The sequence below is a fragment of the Sander lucioperca genome, chromosome 12, assembly GCF_008315115.2.
Source record: "Sander lucioperca isolate FBNREF2018 chromosome 12, SLUC_FBN_1.2, whole genome shotgun sequence".
Lineage (NCBI taxonomy): Eukaryota > Metazoa > Chordata > Actinopteri > Perciformes > Percidae > Sander > Sander lucioperca.
This window is the reverse complement of record NC_050184.1, coordinates 6,908,417-6,929,423: the sequence shown is the minus strand read 5'-3', so window position 1 is coordinate 6,929,423 and position 21,007 is coordinate 6,908,417. Positions and strand designations below refer to the sequence as shown.

The following is a 21,007-nucleotide window of genomic DNA, read 5'->3' as shown; positions in this document are numbered from 1 at the left end:
CTGCACTTATGAAGAGCTTTTGTACCTTTACAGACAAAGTGAGTCACAATTTGCCTCTCATTCACCCATTCACACTCACACACACACACACACACACACACACACACACACACACACACACACACTTAAACACCAATGGCGACAGAGCATGGCTGGCCAGAGATCAAACTGTCAACCATGATTAGTGGAAGACCTCCTGAGCCTTTTTGTCGGTAGGACTTTCTAGTTGGTTGGTTGTTTTGCCTGGCCTGGTTCTCTCCTCTCATTCCCCAGACCTGCCATCCTTGAACCTACTTTCCTCATCAGCCATGTAATATTTAACCAGCCCTTTTCCACCCACTCCTTGCCAGTTTACCAAAGTTGCCTTGTGCCTCATGTCTTTGCTTTTTGGCATCTTCTGGCTGTTCTTTGAATTTATGATTCTTTGCCTAACCCTTTTTGATAAGTTTGCCTGTTTAAATCCCCTCCCAGTTTGGATCCTTGCCTGCCTTTTGGCCCAGTTTTTTTCAATCTCGCCAATGAATCATTGAACTGATCCTGTCTGTCTGCGTTCCCTTGTTGCCCGAATCAAATCTCATGCAAACCAAACGGTTGGGCAGTTAAATGTTGTGGGTACAGTGTATTTATTATTCTGAGGCTTTTCTTTAACAGCTTTACTGTTCAGCAATCATGGGAGCAGGGTCTGAAATAATTAGCGGCATGAGTCTGATCTGATCAGCATCACTGTCTAAACAAGTTTCACAGTACTATAGCGTGATACAAGTTATAGGTGATCTCCATTTTTATAAAACATATTTAAATTTAAGAATTTTATGTTTAAAAAATCTATTTAAAAATCACAATGAATACATTTTACCGATTAAGATGACAAAACCTATAGAAAATTGTGTTTTTTTAGATTTAGTGTTTTGTTATGAACAACCAAGTCAGTGCTGTCGTCTTCCTTTCTGTGTTTGGTGAATACAATGAATCTCAAGGAAATAGTAGTTAGTGTCATATTATTCCAAACTGTCATTTGCCCACATGTAGAAAGTTGAGGTGACAATAAGAAAAATAGTTTAACAGATTAGAATGAATATAAATGATTTTGGCATTTATCAGTTTGATCGATTTCTGTGACCGGGGGAGGTGGGGGATGATGACAGACTGATCATGTGCCTGTCTCACTTTGTTTGTCTAAATGTCGGCCTGGGTTCATTTACCCTCAGATCACTGAGGGTGAACCGTTCCAAAACACGCAAATATATCTGGGGACTGTAAAGCCAACATGACCAGGTGAGTGTCACTTAGCATTTATTTGTGCAAAATAAACCTTGAAACTGCTGCCATCACACCTAATTTTGCCTAGTGGGTGCTGTGTATTTGTCCTATTTTCCCTCCTCCATGTCTCGCTGAGTGTGGTAATGACAGGGTTATATGGCAGCTTCACCTCCCCTAACTTCCCCCAGCCATACCCTGACAACCAGCTCGTAGTGTGGAACATCACTGTCCCAGATGGCCACAGGGTCAAACTCTACTTCAGCCATTTCAGCATGGAACCCTCAAACCAGTGTGAATATGACTACATCCAGGTAACAAAGAAATTCCAACTCCCTGTATCTGCACATGATACTGTAGCTTGCTCACTAAAAGGACTCTGACCTTGTCAAACCAGGTTTTGACAGAGGGGAATGAAACCTTGCGGTTCTGCGGTGAGGAAGAGAAGAACTATGAAAGCACCCCAAGGAACACCATCATCCTTTCAGCCGGAAACCTCATGTCAGTGGTCTTTAGGAGTGACTACTCTAACGAGGGCCGATTCACGGGCTTCCAAGCATTTTACACCTCAGAAGGTGATTCAGAATAGTGACGTTTGTTGCCAGAAGGCAGATACATTTTTGGTTGCTGTAATTGTAGCAATGTGTTTGGAAGTTCTAGAGGAATAAGAGCAGGATTTTATCATCAGGTATATACACAGTAATGTTTTAAAATCCAGATTTAGACAGAAAGAGGCTATATTAACAACAGAAATACAGTAGTAATAAAACAATGGCACACAATGTTAATGAAGTACCACATAAATTACTACAAAGCACTTCATTTACATATAACTATCGGCTTATCCAAATGCAATAACACAATATATTTAAATGTCCTGTATGGTAAAAAGGGAGACTTTCGTGTCTTTTTTTTATTATAAAGCAGGTCGAGGTGCTATATAAATACTGTGAAAGTATCAAAACAGAAATGCACACTGTCCATATTCAGAAACTGTGCCTTTAAATGAGCCATCAAGACTTCCGTTTGGTTGTGATGTCATAACTATACTACAGTATACTGTATATAGGTAGAAAGTGCCGCTACAGTTCCGTTACAGTCATTCCCCAGCTACAATGGTAGAGCAAACTCTTCCGCATCTCGGAAACGCTGACCAATCAGAGCAGAATATGTTTTTTCAGGAAGGGGAGCTTAATGAGACAGGCGCTGAAACTGAGAATTTTAAACAGAGGGTGAATATTAAGACAGAGAGTAAGAGAAAAAATGGTGTTTTAAAACATGTAAACGTGTTAGTAGAAACCCAAAATATCAATCAAGTATGAACCTGAGAAAGAGCATAATATGTTGGGACCTTTAAACATAGATTGGCAATTTAAATGTAAAGGTAGACGAAGATAAATAGGAAGAAGGATCTGCATTATTGTTATTTGCAAATAAAAAAAAGAATCATGTATTATCTGCCTGAGTCCCATTTAGGATTAACAAGACATTCATATAAAAACACTTCCACTTTCCCCATTGAAAGTAAGAAAAATACACATTTACTGTGTAGTGTTTCTCTCTCTAACCTTTCTCTTACAGACATCAACGAGTGTCTGTCCAAGATAGATGGGGAAAGAGTGTGTGATCATTTTTGCCACAATTACATCGGTGGATATTACTGCACGTGCAGACAAGGGTACCTTCTCCATGACAACAAAAGATCCTGCACAGGTAAGAGCCATACAGAGTAAAGCTAGAGAGGCATGTTCATCTAAGCTCAGTGAGTCAAAAGCTGTATAGGGAGGTTCAGTGTTAAGAGCTTGGTACTTTGACTGTATATTGATCTCTCTTAATTCAGTATAATGTGTTTCTCAAGCTAAATACACTGCCAGACCCAGAAGATATTAATGGCAAAAAAAGAAAAACAAATTCCAGGAGTGTGCACTGACTTCTGTTTAATGTATTTGGCTTCAACATGCTTCATTTCCTCAGCTTTTATTGATTATATAATCAAATAATGGGTAAGTTTTTCAGGTGGCACAATTTGTCAGTGTGGTATTGAGGTGTTGAAATTGAAATGTGGCTAATTTCAGACTTTTAAGTGTGGATGAAAACATGAGATCAGATTGCTATATTGTAAACTTGTAATTACATCTAATTATTGGAATATTATATAATTGTTGGCCATTTGTCTTTCAAAATGTCCGCAATATTTCACAGTACTGCAGAACCAGTCTTCAAAAAACAATTTCACACAGGGCACAGTTGACAGTGTTCTAGATTGGATTTCATTCTATCATAGCTGGCCTATGCTAACTCATTTCAGACTGAAAAGGCACACTGATGCATAAAGTAGTTGATCTCTGCCAGCTGGTGTAAGGCAAGGTTAATTACTGTCGATTCCTAAGGGAAAAGCAACATCAAAATTGCATTAAAAATTGATATCTGTGTGCAGCACAAATAGTGTACTGACACTAGGTAATTAATCACAATTACCAGTTGATGTGCCTTAAATGATAATGCTTTGCCAGAAGAAAAAAGGTGACAAAACAAATTATGCAATGAATAGGAAAAAATGATTATCTGCCTACAGATTGTACTAATTATATGAATTACAGAAACTCAGCCTCTTTGCGATACTCATTCATTTTTGGCTGGGACAACATCTGCACGCTTGCCGGGGCAATATTGCAAACCAAAATGAATCCCATCAGTTGTGATGCCAGGAAATGTCTCAATAGACATCTTCTAAACAAAAAAACTACAAAAAGTACAGGTAGATCATAAGACTCATCAGTATTCAAATTAACAAACAGAATCTAATCTAAAACACGCTTCAAATGTTAAGTGGGATCTTAATGAGTGTGTGACTCTTCCCTACAGTACCATGCCACAGTCAAGTGTTGACCTCACTCTCAGGGGTTCTGACCAGTCCGGGCTACCCGGGTCCCTACCCTCCAATGAGTCAATGTGACCACACCATCCGTCTGCCGGAGGGCTACAGAATAATCTTGGACTTCCTGGAACCCTTTGACGTAGAGGGACACTCGGATGTCCCTTGTCCGTACGACATGTTGAAGGTTAGTCATGTGACTTTAGAGCACGAAGATGAATAAGCAATGTATTCCTCCTCATGCCTGAGGAGGCAGTCTGTTACCGACTTGTCCTCCTTGGGTGATATACAATGCCGTTTCCTGCATAATTAAGTTTGGCTAGACATAAATCAGTCAGGCATTTAATGAATCTTCTTATTTGATGTTCCCCTTTCACAAGATTTCAACAGCTGGACAAGATTATGGACCCTTCTGTGGATCAATGCCACCGCATCGCATTGACACAGGAAGTTACCAAGTGCATGTTGCGTTCAGATCCGACCCTAGTGGGAAAAACAAGGGATGGAAGATCAAGTATACCAGTGTCAAGGCTGAATCCTGATGGCTTGTTGACATGAACAATTTATGTGTTTATACGCTATGTGAAAATTTGGCACAGTGACTTTATGGCAACTTAACACAACCATAATGTTTGCGGTGAAGCTTGGATGTTGTGTTTGTGTTATCAGAAGCATTATCCTTACGATACTTTATATGACATTGTGACAATGGTGCTACAAACATTTCAAGCAATTTTATTGATTGCATCTAATTTCTAATCTAATTGTCATTGTTTTATTTCTTTGTTTGGTGAGATGATGCCATAATCTCAATAGCACAATCCTCTTTTAACCACTTTTGCATGGGGCGTTTTATTGTTTTGTTACTTGACATGCAAATTAAGGAAGACTCAAAAGACACTTTGACTAATGAATATATATATATATATAAGATAAGAAAAAGTTCATTAAAATACTGTTAATACTGTAATACCATAACATACAACCTGAAGCCACATGTGATCAGACAAGCATTTTAATAAAACAAGAGTGAGTATTCCTCACTCTTAGTAGTACTGTTCTGCTCTTTTCCAGCTAAAGACAAAAACACATTTTAATGCTCTGGTAGAAATAACAAATCAATTCCGTGCAGTATTCTGGAAGTCAGTCAGTTGGGTCTGAGAAAGCGGTGCATCGTAGTCGTTTAACCTTCATACATTATGCAGCTCTACCGCTCTATCAAAACAGTCATTATAGGGTTCTTCAGTCCCATGAAATAGCCTCTTATTTGACACTTTTGCATTCACTCGTTAACATTTCCTCCATCTGTGGACCACAAGTGGGGCAAAAGAGCACGCCTGAATGTGAGAAAGAAACACACTTGTTGATTTATGTTTATGTTTGATTTTTTTTTAAACCTCATTATGCTAACTTTAACTGAACTGTTATGCTGCTACGTACTTTGTATTTTGAAGGCCACCACAACTCGGCAAGGCAAGGTATGTACTGAACCATGCATCACCTTGACATTTGCAACCCAACAGAATAACAAGGCCTTAGGTGAAGATGTGTTCTCTGAAAGTCATCTGAAAACATGGGATAAGGTTTGTTCTTCAGCATGAAATGCCCAGACAGTCCTCAGGGCAACTGGGTACTTAAAGAGCAAACTTGCAGTTGTTACTTGAGCACTGTTTACTCATAATCTAATCCACCAAGACAGTGTAACACATGTGCAACTGACTGCTCCCATACCCCACTCGATTCCAACTGTTCAGCCTAGTCAGAGCCATTTCCACAGGAATTACGCACACCATGAAACCCATTAGCCAACAGTTGGAAAATATCTAGCAGCAGCATGCAGCCTGTAGGCTTATAGCTAACATGCCCATCACTGTTTTGTTGACAACCCTATGTCGTGCTAGCCTGACAAGCCAGACCCACATCAAGATGTTGGGTCTGGGAACTCACCATTGACAGGGCTCAATCCGAGGGGCAGGATAAACGGTTGTCTTTCAAATTCTCTCTGCACGCAATAGGATAGCGCTACAACCAAGCACAGCAACGAAGAAGGTAGCAGAGCTAGTTGATAGATTACACTTTTGCCGTATCCGGTCGGCAAAACTTCGAACACATCTTCATTTTTTAAGAATGACTTCAGTGCCGTTCTTTGTTCTTTTCTCAAAGAAAAGCTTAACTCCAAGCCTTCCAGAATCGCGGCCAAAGCCGATTCGAAAGGCCGCTGTTTCCAGCAGCAGCAGCCATAAGCCCGCCCACCAACTCTATACACAATGTGATTGGCCCGGCCACAGTTTGGTTTTTCCAGCGCGCAAGCCAATGGAGAGTTGCTAGACCCCCTGGCTGCAAATTACATTTGCTGCCGCTAGGGTGCGTCTAGATTTCTAGGCTAATGTTGTCCATGAACTTACTACACTGTAACCCCAGATTTAGTTGTAGTTAAACGTTTTAGTGGTCACTACTTATTCTTTCATGTTTTGTTAAAAACCATATTCATTACTAAATCACGTTAGTTGTTTGTAATAATCAGTTCAAGAATGCAGTGCACTGATCATCAGAGATGGGAAGTAACAAAGTACAAATACTTCGTTACTCTACTCAAGTACATTTTTCAGATATTTTTACTTTACTATTTATTTTTGTGCCGACTTTTTACTTTTACTCCTTACATTTTTAACACGAATATTGGTACTTTCTACTCCTTACATTTTACAAAATTGGCTCGTTACTTTAGTTTCAAATAATTTCAGTGGAGTTACCATTATTATTTTTCCCGTTATCAATGCTAAATTCAATCTAATTGGATGGGAATATACGTTGCACTTGACGCACCACTACAAGACGACTCTAGAGATTCGGCGGCATTCATTCGCGGCAAACCATTGCGGCTTGATGGCGGTAACGTTAGCACAGTAATATGGATGGCAACGTGATTGAAAAAGAAGAAAACGGAGATCCCAGAGATTTGGCAGACAAGCAGTAAGACATTCCCAATCATCCTTGGCCTTATCTGACATTTGTGTGGTCCAGGTAGCTTTGCATAAAAAATGCTTGTCATTCGCAAGGCTGCTTTTACTTTTATACTTTAAGTAAATTTCCAAGCCTGTACTTTGTTACTTTTACTTGAGTAAATAAGTTAAATCAGTACTTCTACTTTTACCAGAGTATTTTTTAACACAAGTATCTGTACTAGTACTGAGTACGGGAAGTGAGTACTTTTGCCATCTCTGCTGATCATATTAAGCAGAGATAAGTTTCTGTATGGGAGGGGCGGGGTCACTTAAACTGTTCTGCGCTGAAGCGATGCAAAGGCTCATGGGAAAAAATATATGTTCTGAATGGTTTCTGTCCTAGTTAAAGTGTGTTTTAAAAATGTTTTCTTACTGTTTTTGGTGTGCATTTATGTTATCTGAGTTTTAGTTTTGTATGGTTGATTGTTCATGTTTGTATACATTTATTTTTGTACAATGACTGAGACCCGGGTGGGGACTGATCGGGTCTGAGCAGTGAGGAAAAGCATAATTGGCCAGACCCATGCAGAGGGCTTTAGAAAATAAAATCTATACATTGTCAGCCTTTCTGTGTTACTGGAACCAATGTATTGAATAGATTGTTCTTAAAAATATTCTGTTATAAAGGAATAAACATATTTATAAGAATTATTACTTTCTGTAGTTTTGATAAGTAGACCCTATTGTTTCAGATTTATTATATTTCAACAAAAATAAATTATGTTTACTAATTATTATTTTTAATGACTACTAATATAAATTTGATTTGTCTACTGCATCAACTTACCAGTCTGTGTTAATTCAACTTCACCTGTTAAGTTTCACCTTGTGTAAAAACTTAAATGGTTTAAGGCAACGGGTTTCCACCCAAATTTCTAGTAAAGTCAACTAATTTGGGATAACAATGTGTATGTGAAGAGAGCGATATCAAAGAGGTTCACTGTCAAAAACTGTACTGTTTTTTTCTTATTGTCAATAATGTTTCTGAATATGGAAAAGCATTCATTAATCGGTATATAAATTTAATTTTCACAAAAAAACAGGCCCTAGCTTTGAGCCCAAATTCTGTCTCACTACTCAATGGTTGACTTTTAAGAATACAGAATTGTGTCGGTCAGTGAGATTTGTCAGTGCGTAATTCTACATAAACTGAATATTCATTTACAAAGGAAAACAGCACGGTCAAAAGTTTGGGGGCTGGTTTATTTTAGAAAAACACCTTTCAACACGTTTATAAAAGCCAACCTAAATTACATAACGTACACTCTTATACAACTTCCTTTGTAACATTTGTCCTGACAATTCTAACAGGGTTATAAAACAGCAGAGGGACAGCTTCATTTTGGTGAAACCATGTGACGTAGACACAATACTGACTAAATAGGAGACCTTGATAAATGCTCTACTTTTCCCTGTATTTAATACTAAAGTACAAGCCGGTGGTGACATCTCAATCTCACCACAACACAAAAAGATGACCTCTCTGCAAATTCATCCACCATCATGTGTTTTTTGTTCATGAGGCCGATGATGAGTTGACATGCATGACGTGCATGACAAAGGCTATATTCTACATGGCCTATGAGTCACACAGACCTGGACCCACTGTTCACAACATCTTACATTACGCAGCCACTAGACTGATACATAACTTCAATAATAGTATATAATAGATGGTCTTAAAGGAGCTCTCCTCCAGAAATATTGGTTCTATGCAACTCAAAGATGAAGCTTTGTCATTCTCGCCCACCATGTGTTCAGTGAAGCTTCCCTGTATGGAGTAATAAACATCTTATCTTGTTGTACTCTTTATTGTTAGAATTAATAATTAGTCTAATTACCATATTCAAATTTAGCTTTTATAAATATATTTGGTTGATTTGCATATATCTCAGAAACAATTTTCTCTTTCAGTGTAAACCTGCCTGCAATTTTTGTCTGCACTCCATGCCACTCTAACCCAGTGCTGTACAAGTTACTTTGGTTTTGTGCCTTGGGTAGAGAGTTCCTGCACTCATCATATTTAGTTATTCCTACCATTCATTGTTCCAGGTAGAGCTTTTCTAAATGGTCACTCAGTTAATGACATTTCACACCAAAGTGCACATACTGTACACTGTGGTACAAAATGGAAAGGAAAATACCACATTTACGCATGTTTATATTTACAAAAATGTTTTTGCTCCCTATAGGTCCACAGGTAAGCGTAATTGATGACCTTAGGACGGAGCCAGGCTAGCCGTTTCCTCGTTTCCAGTCTTTATGCTAAGCTAAGCTAGCTGGCACATGAGAGTGGTATCAATCCTCTCAAACCAACTCTCAGCAAGAAAGCAAATAAGCATATTTCTCAAAATGTTTTGCTTTAAGTTTCACATGTTTATGTTTATCTGTGATTATTTTCACAGCATGGCACTCATCAAAAAAAGGAGCCAATAGAAAGCTGATGCCTGTGGTTAATACCAGCATGTCTTTGATAAACATGACTTGTGCAAATGACTCTTCCTCTTGAGGCAAAAGCATTCAAGTGGTTTGCAAGTTTTACAAAATGAAGCGAACATCAACATCATAAACATTCATGGATTGCAGCATTATGGATATTATCAGTAAAATAGGGTAAATCCCATTCTTCAAACCCCGAGGCACGTAGTGTAAATTCTTATCAGTCTCTGCTCAGGTGAAGCCTTGGTCTAGTTGCTGCCTTGGGCTGGCTTTTCTACACCCTCCTCCGCGCGCTGCTCCCTGTCCAGCTGTGTGTTGCTCCTGATGGACTGCACGGCCTGAACCTGCTGGAGACGCCCGGTCAGCTCAGCTTCACAGGCCTGCAGCAGCGCAGATGTCCTCCTTCTGTCCCAGCCCAGCACCTTCTCCATAGCTTCCATCCCTCTGGTCACTACCATCTAAAGACACGTGGAAGAGGCTTCATTAAAAACACTGGAAATGTGAGCATGTGAGACTTCATACTGGCTTATCATTTTTAGATACACATATACAAACTAATGCAATTCCAATCAGACATCCCTGTAATAAATCCTATCCTTTGTAAAGCTTATATTGTTCAGTTTTTGTTGACACTGTCAGAGTTGTGGCTGTAGTTAGCAGCGTTTGTGTATTGGACTGAATTAGATTAAAAGGTGCTTTTTATATTTTGCTCTCCTTGTGTATGTAAATGAGGGACACAATCTTATGCCGTTTTTCCATTACATGGTACCTGCTCGACTCGCCTCGACTCTACTCGCCTCGACTCAACTCGACACGCTGTGCGTCCGTTTTCCATTGCAGATTTTAGTACCGCCTCAGCGTGGCTGGTCGTATGCCGGCTCGATGCACACACCAGCGCACAAGTATCAACATCAGGCCACTTGAGTTTGTTTTACAGTTCTGTGGAGGCTTTTAGTTTCTAAAGAAGCTGGAGGCAGCAAAAAAAAAAACAGCTGGCTAAACTGTTTAAAAATAGCGGGTTTGTTCAGGACACCCCCGTCTGTCGCTTTCACGTCACCTTTTCGGCTCATGTTTTCGGCTCGCCTCAGCTCGCTTGGAACCTCGACTGAGGAGGTACTAAAAAAAGTACCTGTTAGCAGGTACCAGGTACTTTTTTTCGTAATGGAAAACCAAAAAAGGCGAGTAGAGTCGAGGCGAGTCGAGCAGGTACCATGTAATGGAAAAGCGCCATTATACTTGCCAATTAGCTAAGGTAAATGCCCTTTGAATCATATAGCAGAGTCACTAATAAAGTATGGGTTGTGTATGTGGCCTTGCAGATTTCAATTGCTACATCATTTTTACAGCTGCTGGAATACAGTACATGCAGATCGCACATGGAAGAAGTTATGCTTCAGGGATTTCTGCCAGAAAGCTCTTTTTAACAGAACTCCCACCACTTTTATCCAGCAGCCTATTGAAAAAAACCAGGCTTCAGTCAATGACGTGCCATTTTTACTTGCTTCATTCATAATTATACTGTTGAATTAAATACAAAATATGTATTGCTTACTGTGTACCTCAGCTAGTATATCTTTTATCACTTAAGATAAACCAAATTATAATGTATTAAAGTCAGTTTGGGGTGACAGTAGCTCAATCCGTTGGGAGGGTCGTTGGTTGGAGTGTGGACTGGTAGCTGGAGAGGTGCCAGTTCACCTCCTGGGAACTGCCAAGGTACCCTTGAACAAGACATTGAACCACCAACTGCTCGGGGCGCCTTTACTGGGAAGCTTCCTCACTCTGACATCTCTCTATTAGTGCATGTATAGGTCATGTGCATGTGTGTTATAACTAACAACCGAGTGGAAAAATGTAATTTCCCCCTGTGAGATCAATAAAGTATGTCTTAATCTTAACAAGCTAATGTTAGCTTGCTAGCTACATTTTTGCAGAAAATGCTGAGTTACTATTAACTTTACCATTAGCCCCATAGCAGTTGAAGACAAGTCAAGTTTTCGACAAGTCTGCTGAATTAACTGTTGTATCGCTGGCAGCTAGTAAGATAAACCATGTTTTTTGTGAGAAGCGTTAGTGATGTTAGGTAATAATAATAATAACAATTGTCTGCTGTGGTGAAAGAAGGTCCTTTACTTAAGTAAAAGTACAAACACCCCACTGTAAAAATACTCTGTTACAAGTAAAAGTCCTGCATTGAAAATGCAACTTAAGTAAAAGTATGTAAGTATCATCAGGAAAATGTACTTAAAGTATTAAAAGTAAAAGTACTCAATGCAGAAAAATTCTCACATTTTAGAAATTGGAAATGATCCAATCTGTTCTGTCAATCAAATCAAATCAAAGTGTTTAATCTGCTCATAATTTCAACTTGATTTGTAGGCCGTTCTATTGTTGGGTAGTTTAATTTATAATAAAAAACATTGTATTTTATAAACTGTAATGTGTTTTGTTTGCAAAAATCTTAATTTGTAAAGTAACTAGTAACTAAAGCTGTCCGATTAATGTAGTGGAGTAAAAAGTACAATATTTCTCTCTGAAATGTAGCGGAGTAGAAGTAGAAAGTGGCATGAAAAGAAAAGACTCAAGTAAAGTACAAGTACCTCAAATTTGTACTTAAGTATAGTACTTGAGTAAATATACTTAGTTACATCCCACCACTGATTGTCTGACAGAAAGGCTAGTGCATTTATCACTGGTAGCTAGGGCTGTAACAGTACAGTATGCAACACTGGTTCGGTAAACCCTGTGAACCAAACATGTTAAATAGTCTATTTATGTCGACTACTTGCACATGCGGAACAGATATTCTGGAGTGTGAGTCTTACCCAGAAAGTTTAGGCAGCGCACTAGTTGTTGTATATCAGCTGTAGCATGCTAGTCAATTTAGCACGGTTAGCTGGGTTAGTCAAGCTAACTATCAAGTATACTGTAAAGTAAATAACTTCAATCCTTTCGAACAGGCCCGGTTCTAGACTGCATGAGATGGGGGGTAGTAAGAGATGCTGGTTGTGCAACAATGACTAGTGTTATTTCACGATTTTTCCTGGCTAAGAATGGGTCTTTTGGGGGACACATTAAGTGGGGGGGTCTAGGAGTCCTCCCCCAGGAAATTTTGGGCATCAAACACTTAATTTCCTGCATTCTGATACATTTTTTTAGGCACCAATTTATAGTGGAAACATCTTTATTTATGTGAAGTAAAATAGAGGTGACTATTCAAAGTATAACAATATAATGGAATATAAGGCAGTAAGTGGGAGACCTGGGCCTGGATCAGAGTACACTTGACCCCAAGTCCAGTTCGTTTAATTAGTGTGAACATGATGTGTGCCCAAGTCCACTTGAAAAGGTGGTCTTGAGTAGCCTACAGTTCATGTGTACTACCGTGACTACGAGAGCCCGTCATGGACAGACCCTGATCCAATTTGCTGCCACCTTTGAGCTTCGGGCTCCTCCTCCGACCAGGAGCAGAGCTTCACCTCACTAAATCCCTTTTCTTTCTCCAATGCAGTTTTCCAATTATTACATCTTTGCCTGGTGAACACTATATCTCTGTCATTAGATGTGCTGAATTTGCGACAAGGGAAACAGAAACATCAATCAAGCTTTGTAGATAGAGTACTCCAGCCACGGTCTACCACCGTACTTGCTCGGGTTTATGCGCATGCAGTCTGGCCAAGGTTACACTTTAGAGAAAACCAACTGATCAGAAAAGTGTCACCGCTCTCTCGTTGTGTCTCCATGTTTTATAGGCCAAATCAGATATTAGTAAAACATATTATTTCCATGTAGTATTTTTATGATTGGTTGAATGGAGGACAAAATAAAATATAAAAATTTAATTTGGGGTGAAGGGAGGATACTAGCGTTAGTGGGGCAGGCGGAGCATTTGGGGGGGGGGGCACTGCCTAGAACCAGGTAACGCTTACGAATGAAGCAAGCTCTGGATGGTTGCTCGGGGTGCAACTTCTTCCAATACCGGTCGGAGCAGATCGGGACTGAAAGTGAAAACGGCACGTCATTGGCTAAAGCCTTGTTTGATTATATTGGCTCCTGGAGGAAAGCGGTGGAATTTCTTTCAGAAAGGACTTTCTGGCAGAAATCCCTGAAGGATAATTTATCCCATGTCGTTGTGAGTGGATTACCTGCAGCTCCTCAGTGGAGAGTCTGGTCTCTGGACTTGTTTTGCCTTTCAGGACCATCAGTGTCCTGGACATGAATCCGGATGCAGAGTCCACCTCCACCGCATCCACCTCCACGTCTCCAGCCCCTGACACATTAAAATGAATTCTCTTTCAGAATCATTTCTTGTATAAGGGTGTAGTTACAATAAATCACCACAAAAGGTAGGATTATTCAGCAGCAACAATGGTTCCACCTGGTGGTCAAAAGGCACAAGCACAGCTCTTTCCATATGAGCCATCTAAATACAATAAGGCACCAGAGGGAATAGACTGATTATTACTGATTTAGCAGTAAGAGCTGGCACTAAATAACATCTTAAGAAAGAATATATACAGTTGTTTTCATTCCATGCATGTTTTAATTAAAAAGCTATTGTTTCAAGTTGAATTATTCCTGTTTGATTCATTATTTTGTTGTGACTACATGCTTTGCCACTCTGCACATACAAAAATTAAAGGATGTGTCAAAATATTGAATACAAATAGGGTTTTTAGTTCTTCAAAAGATACATATATCGAATTTATCAAAACTTATTTCAGAGTTCTCGATTCCTCAGAATTTCTTATTGTGATAAGATATTGATATATTGATTAAGGTTTTGTCACTGATGTACCTGACCCTTGACAACAGAACAAGCTGTTTTTGGGTCATTACCTTCCTGTGGGCTACACAATCAATGGTTAATAGTGATTATTTTGATGAATGTTGTAGTCATGCTAATGGATCACAGCTATTCATTTGAAGTTGTATAGGATAAAGGGAAGATATGTATATGGTCACCACTGGCATTTTAAGACTCAGAAACATATTATTTTTACAGCAAACATCCTATTTAAAAAATAGTATGTATTATTATTATTATTATTATTATTATTATTAATAATAACATTTGTTATGTTATTGTTATAAAGTAATTTAGGTCTGAAAAAAAACTAAAAACAATACAATAAAAAAAATTAAACAAAGGAAAGAAAGAGGGCAAACCAAGATTAATCATTTCCAAATTTCCAAATAAAAACCACCACACAATGACACAGCCATACCTTCCTGGCTGGGCTGGCTTGGCACTTCCTGCTGTTGGTCCTCTTTCACCGCAGCTTTGAGGTAGAGCTGGAGCAGTTCCTTGGACTGCCTCTCCTCCTCTCGTCGGTCCAAAACTCCCTGCAGTGTCTCCTGCAGATCCTCTGCCTTCTTCTCTTCGAAGCCCATAGCAGAGGCTAGCTCAGGGCATGGGGCTTCCACTAAGGTCTGGAACAGCAGGTGACACAAATCAATAATATACTATAACTTTGAGAAGTCTACAGCAAGTCTATGTGGTGCTTCACAGCAACAACAAATAAGAATAGAACAACAATCCCAGGATGGAATGAACAGCAAAGCTAAAAGTATAGCAGATAAAATCTTCTACAATATGTTTTATATTATTGAAGATTGCTTTTTCAGAGTCTGAAGGAAGTTTTAAAGGACACAAGTCGAGATGAGTGACAAATATTACACAGTGAACTTGATCAACTAAAGAAGTAAAAAACAGACCCTCCTGCCATAAGTCAAATATTGCATACTTTAGCTTTAAATGATAAGGCTGGGGTTATACAGTATTGTTTACATAACTTAAGGAAAAATGTTGCCACACCGGTAACTCAAGGGAAGCAGGAAGATTTAACAGTTTATCTGACATTTCCGACTCCAGCTGCGGCCGTGGTGTCTCGAAAATTGCAGTTGCAGGCTACCAGTAAGCTAACGTTACCCTGTGTGTCTTTCTTTAGCTGCAGACTGTTGCATGTCAATGTTACTAAATCTGCTATTCTCTCCGAGACTTCCCTCTGCTCTGTCTGGCAGCGAGCTGCATGGAGACAGACACACGCCGGCTTGTTTTCTTCATAAATGAAATGGGGGTCAGTAAAACAACATAGGAGTTAAAACGCAATAACACACACTGACTCACTCTTCTCTCCTAGTTTTTTTAGAAACAAATAAGCTGAACCAACATTTTAATTTCTTAATGAATTAAGGAATTTTGGAACCGGTTCTCGATACCCAACCCTAGTTATATATTTTTTTTATTTACAACAAATCCGATTAAAAGACCAAAACCAACAATGTGTTAGTGTGGCTCTCAATACTTTCTGACTCCTCTGCCCTGTCTGTGACCCCATAGGTTCCTAATGATGATGTAAATCTTTAAAAATGGGTAACATCATTATTTAAAAGGCTCAGTAATTTCCTATAACAGCTGGGCACTTTAGTGTTTAGCAAATGTTACTTAAACATGAGTAAATACTGCATTTGTTGGAGACTATTTTAGCGAGATTGGTTAATAATCAACAACAATAAACAACAGTGCCCATCTTACTGAAGGAACATGCGAAGGAGGGTCTGGCGAGTCCACACAGCATTCTGGGATGGGAGAAAAACATGCTCTGGTTTATGAACAAGTGGAACGTCGTGGATATAGACTACAATGAAGGTCTATGTTGTGACGATGACACCCCTCTTGCTGTCTTGGGGGCTGTCCTGGCCAACCTCTGCAGTCAATTGGCTGACATGGGAGGGGCGCCAGCTTATGAGACTCAACCGGGCCCTTGAGCTATAAATGCTGTCCCTCCCTTTCTATAGCTGGCATCCATCATGCATCACTGTCTTTTGGTTTTGCACATTCAACACCTCCACAGCACACGTGACAAACATCCAGGCACTGCTTTCATTGCAGACATTGCCAATCTACCCACTCCATTGTCTGTTTTGTGTTAACCATAGTTTAATTAATGATGTTTGTTTTAAGTAAATTTCTTGCGTGGACTCCCTCCTTGTCCCATTCCCTGAGCTAGTTTGTGACAATTGGCAAAAAGGAATAAGCTATATCAGGCTTTGGCCAAACAGATAATACTTGTAAGTTGGATCAATTTATTGTTAGTGTGCGTCTTTCCATGGGATTTGTTGACAATAAGAAACAGAACAAAGATTACAAATCTGATAGTGACAACTGAGGAAAGTTGTTTTCTTACAAGTGCATGCTGGGATGGATGTGACAGCAAAACACTGTTGGTGAAATAGAGGAATAATGCTGGTACCTGTAAGTCTGCCTCAGACATGAGGATGATGCTGGCAAGGTCCTGCTTCAGCTGCTGAGCCAGGTGCCACCAGCGTGCTGCAGCACTGGAGCTGTCCACAGTATCGGCCTCCAGCACCATAGAATCTCTGGCCATCCAGGCTGTGCCACCATCCACTGCAATCAAAAGTAAATTATCACCAAAACACAATGATGTGCATTTCATGTTAAAAGAATCAATCCAGAATCTAGACAAATCTCAGACAGAATTAAACCTGCTTACTCCTGCAACCTGGAGACCATGTCTCTTTTTCGTGCAACAGCATGAACTTTGTGTTTGGAGGTAAACACAAAAAGTAGGCTTGATCTTGTACTATCGTCCCATCATCCTCTAGGACCACTGTGACCGGCTCACCAGAGCTGAACCCAAGAAACTCACATCCTGCAGGGAAGGACAGAGAAATGAGAGACTTTACAAATACTTATTTGAGTTACCCTTTATCACAAGTGCCACAGAAAAGTGGTGATACTCTTTAGCCATATAACCACACCTTATAGCAAAAATAATCAGGACAACCAGTCCCAAAGTTGTATATAAGTGAAATATTTCAGGCAGTAACAACTCACACACCACCTGACCATTTGAGGATTCAAACAAATGCCAATGACTTCTCTACTTCTGTTAATAAGTCAATTCAGTTAAGTTGACACCTCTTCTTTCATTACAGCTGTTACTGTTGTCACTGCTGTTGAGTGGTTGTGATACTCCCTTTGTCAACCTAACCTAAGCTAGCCTTTAAAAAGTATGAATATAATGATAAATCTGTATTTCAGCAATGTGTCTGTTGGATTTGCCTCTGGTATGTTTGGTTGCAGTCCCCACTATTTTTTTACTTAGAATTGTGAATGTTAAGCATCCTGGTGATACAAATACAATTGAAACCCTTTATGGTTTCAACTTCACAACCAATTGGGTTGTTTATCACCACCAGGTTTAGGCCTGTAGAGCAACATACATATATAGATACACAAACAATACATTTTTTAGATGTGCTCTCTGATACAGTTCAAAATGAAGGTACAAAATCCAGTACTGCCTAATGCATGTAACAACACATTTGGTTGTAATGTTTAACTTTGCATTTATAAAAGGTCAAAATGGTGAATTTGCAAATGGAAGTTTTCCAGAAAACATTCCAGGCTTTGTGCCATCTGCAGTTACAGGACTTTTTCAAGATCAAAAATACCATAATATCCGAGATGTAGATGGCTTCAATAATAATAATAATAATAATAATAATAATAATAATAATAATGGCACAAACTTGGCACTGTCCATTAGAACTTGTATTTTAGATAAATCTGAGACCTTGAAGTGTGCATAGATCTGGGCAACGCCTGCTGACAAGCATTCTAGAAAAGAGCAGGACAGGACAGGACGGAGGTCTTGTCTGACTTTTCATGTAGATAAGCTCCTGCGAGTTTAAACATGATGGAAATGTTTCTACAGTCAGCTCGTTCGAGATCGGATAAGCGATCAAACTGTGCAGCAAAATCCCAATGGCGGTAACGTTAATAATAGTGGCTGACAACAATGCTTAAGACCATTATTGTAACCTAGCTACATCACAAAATTTAGTTTCACCTTAGACAGCAAGCATCCTTGACTAATACAGTATCAAATTGCTCTTAAATTTGTCTTGTATAATACCGTTTTATTAAAATGGAAGCCGTACAATTATACTTTTACTCTTCAGACACGTTTACGAGTTAAAGACAAATACACAACTAACTCACCTTTTATCTTCAGATCATCCAAAGAGGGAACTACCAAACCGTATGATTTCTGTCGTGTGAAATTGCACACCTTACACGGTTTCCTATCTGTCATTCTAGGGTTTATGTGGAGACACGTATTTTGTTTCACTTAACAGTTTCAAATACCGACAGTAGTTATCGCCTATCTTGTCTTTGCAGTTTTCAACCAGTTTCCCAACACGGAACCGCCGCCTGGTGGATAGATGCTAGAACGTAGTTACCGAACGAAATCTATTGCTTTCCGGCAGACTAGGCACTACTGCCTCCCACTGGTGAAAAGGACAGTCTACCAGCTTACATTAGAGCTCCTCTTGCATGGATGTATTAAAAAGAATCTCTTGGACCTATACTTTCCAATAACTTAGGTCTACTGGCATACTGCGTCAACACTTTTTCAGGATTACATGATGAAGGGTTAAGGCCATAGCCATAGTTAAGGCTAAGGTCAGGTTAAAAGACAGGGTGTACGGTTACATCTCTACGTATAGGGTGAGTCACGTCTTCACGTATAATGTATTATAACGTAGGTTATTGCTGCGTTTGGCCTCATATTTATTCACTACAGGGTTCAAACAGAGACGGTCAGGCGCAGTATGCCTTGTTGTCGTTCGGAACATTCATGCAGTCCATGGATGTATCATTCCATGGGTACATTCTAGCGTCTACGTGGCTTGTTCTTCTTCTTTGAGGTTTAACGGCAGCTTGCATCCTTAGTGTTGCATCACTGCCATCTTCTGGAGTTAGTTAACTCCTACAGTGTCCTGTTTGTCAGATTTTTTTTTACTCCAATGCTCTTCTTACCCTTTTACCCTGCTCCTGTTAGGTCCGTGTACTTGGTGGCCAACGGATTTTCGTTTTGAAAAGAAAAAAACAAAAACGAAAAACGGCCAGTTTCCCAATTACCATTAGTAAATAGGAAAACAAAAAACGGAAAACAACCCATTATTCGTTTTTTGTTTTGATATTAAAAAACGGAAAACGAAAAACAATCTCGTTATCCGATTTTCTTTGATGTATTTGTAGATGGAACTCGGAAATTAAAATGTGTGTATAAATCTTATTCCTTTGTCAGTACCCGATCTGTACCGCCTGTAAAATCCGTTCTGTGTACTGCCTGATCAGTTCTACGCTTGCGCGAACACCGGCAAACTTCACAGCTCTATGCACGCATTGGCGTAAGGAAGTTTGGACATTCCCGGTTACCGGAAGAAAACATTAGACAGTGACAGTAGACCGTTATGATGGCAAAGGGGAAGTTTACAAGGTGTTTGCTGGAGTTGCCTAAAGTATCTAGTAATGATATACGGAGGTCGTCCGGCCATCCAGTACAACACCATGTAGCAAATTAAATAAAGGCTTCAAATTTTACGTTTCGTCACTTCTTTACAACTTTGAAGGTAATTTGCTAACGCTAGCTAGCCTGAGCTAGCAGCCTTGCTTTGGTGTTATAAGTCATGACTCCGTCCTGCTTCAGGTTAACCATGTTTTAAATAAAGTTTAAGCATGTGTATACCTCTCACTTCATGTGTTTGTACTTTTATGAAAGTATCAGGTAAAAACAGGGCTACAAATGAGATCTCTGTGAGAGACCAGCATACTCCTAGCAAACTATTATGTAGCTCAATGCTGGACATTTCACCCCTAATTCCAGTCACTTTACTGTATTTGTATTTGTTTAGTATTTGGTTTAGAAGCCTTTATTGGTGATTTTTTACGGTACAAAGTCCTGCTATATACGTACATAGCTAGCTATATATGCTCCGCTATGTCGCGTTAGCATGCAGCTACAATAGTTAGCTATGAGTATGCTAACGTTAGATTGTAGTGGAACGAAGCAGCACTTTCTAACGTCAAAAATCGCAGACCAAACACTACACAATCGGACATGTTTCAGCAGGAATGTGACCCGGAATTGGGGAGAATTTAACAACATTGCCAGCTAAGATGACCGTTAGCATGTAGTTACTATAGTGTTTACTGCCGTTAGCATGTAGCTACTATAGTGGTATACAGCAGTGGTGGCTGGGAGAGCTGTCATCCCATCTTCAAAAGGACACTTATGTACGTTTACACTTCATCGCATTAATAATAGACAGTCTATGGTTATTAGTCAAAACGAAGTATTAGGTAAAAACATTAACGTAAACAACACAACAACGATGTCGCTACACGGTTTTGGATCAGTGACATGTTTCGAATGTTTGTAGCTATGACTATTGTATAATAAAGATTTAATAAAAAAAGATTTAATAAAAAAGTTGTAATGTTTGGTCATAAAGTGTTGACACATGTTACTTATATACAGTGTCGGTACACGATCCGTTCTGCCTGCACGATCCGTTCTGCACATGCGCAAGATAATACTGTTTTACGTATCTG

The 21,007-nt window shown here is 39.4% G+C and overlaps 2 protein-coding genes across 3 annotated transcripts; one reads left to right on the top strand and one right to left on the bottom strand.

The window, feature by feature from the left end:
* Positions 1-1,187: 1,187 nt before the first annotated feature.
* On the top strand, positions 1,188-6,099 carry masp2 (mannan-binding lectin serine peptidase 2). 2 transcript variants are annotated; one of them, XM_036008463.1, is made up of 7 exons: positions 1,188-1,275; positions 1,349-1,571; positions 1,655-1,832; positions 2,839-2,970; positions 4,123-4,319; positions 4,513-4,723; positions 4,842-6,099. In XM_036008463.1, exons 1-6 carry the CDS (start codon positions 1,268-1,270, stop codon positions 4,672-4,674), a joined length of 900 nt encoding a protein of 299 aa, XP_035864356.1. In that variant the 5' UTR covers positions 1,188-1,267; the 3' UTR covers positions 4,675-4,723; positions 4,842-6,099. The 2 variants fall into 2 exon arrangements, with proteins under 2 accessions (XP_035864356.1, XP_031142706.1); XM_031286846.2 differs by having other exon boundaries at positions 4,513-6,097.
* Positions 6,100-8,321: 2,222 nt separating this feature from the next.
* On the bottom strand, positions 8,322-18,877 carry dffa (DNA fragmentation factor, alpha polypeptide). Its single transcript, XM_031286842.2, has 6 exons — positions 18,608-18,877; positions 17,094-17,252; positions 16,833-16,987; positions 14,805-15,009; positions 13,722-13,846; positions 8,322-10,034 (listed from the first exon to the last, which is right to left on the bottom strand). The coding sequence occupies exons 1-6, from the start codon at positions 18,699-18,701 to the stop codon at positions 9,825-9,827; spliced, it is 948 nt and encodes a 315-aa protein (XP_031142702.1). The 5' UTR covers positions 18,702-18,877; the 3' UTR covers positions 8,322-9,824.
* Positions 18,878-21,007: the final 2,130 nt, after the last annotated feature.

Coding starts and splice junctions, on each gene's coding strand:
- masp2 (XM_036008463.1), top strand. Junction 1,833..2,838: donor AGCATTTTACACCTCAGAAG/GTGATTCAGAAT, acceptor TTTCTCTTACAG/ACATCAACGAGTGTCTGTCC. Junction 4,320..4,512: donor GTCCGTACGACATGTTGAAG/GTTAGTCATGTG, acceptor CCCTTTCACAAG/ATTTCAACAGCTGGACAAGA.
- dffa (XM_031286842.2), bottom strand. CDS start 18,701: ATGACAGATAGGAAACCGTGTAAGGTGTGCAATTTCACACGACAGAAA. Junction 17,253..18,607: donor GGATGATCTGAAGATAAAAG/GTGAGTTAGTTG, acceptor CCTTCCCTGCAG/GATGTGAGTTTCTTGGGTTC. Junction 16,988..17,093: donor ATGGTCTCCAGGTTGCAGGA/GTAAGCAGGTTT, acceptor TTTTGATTGCAG/TGGATGGTGGCACAGCCTGG.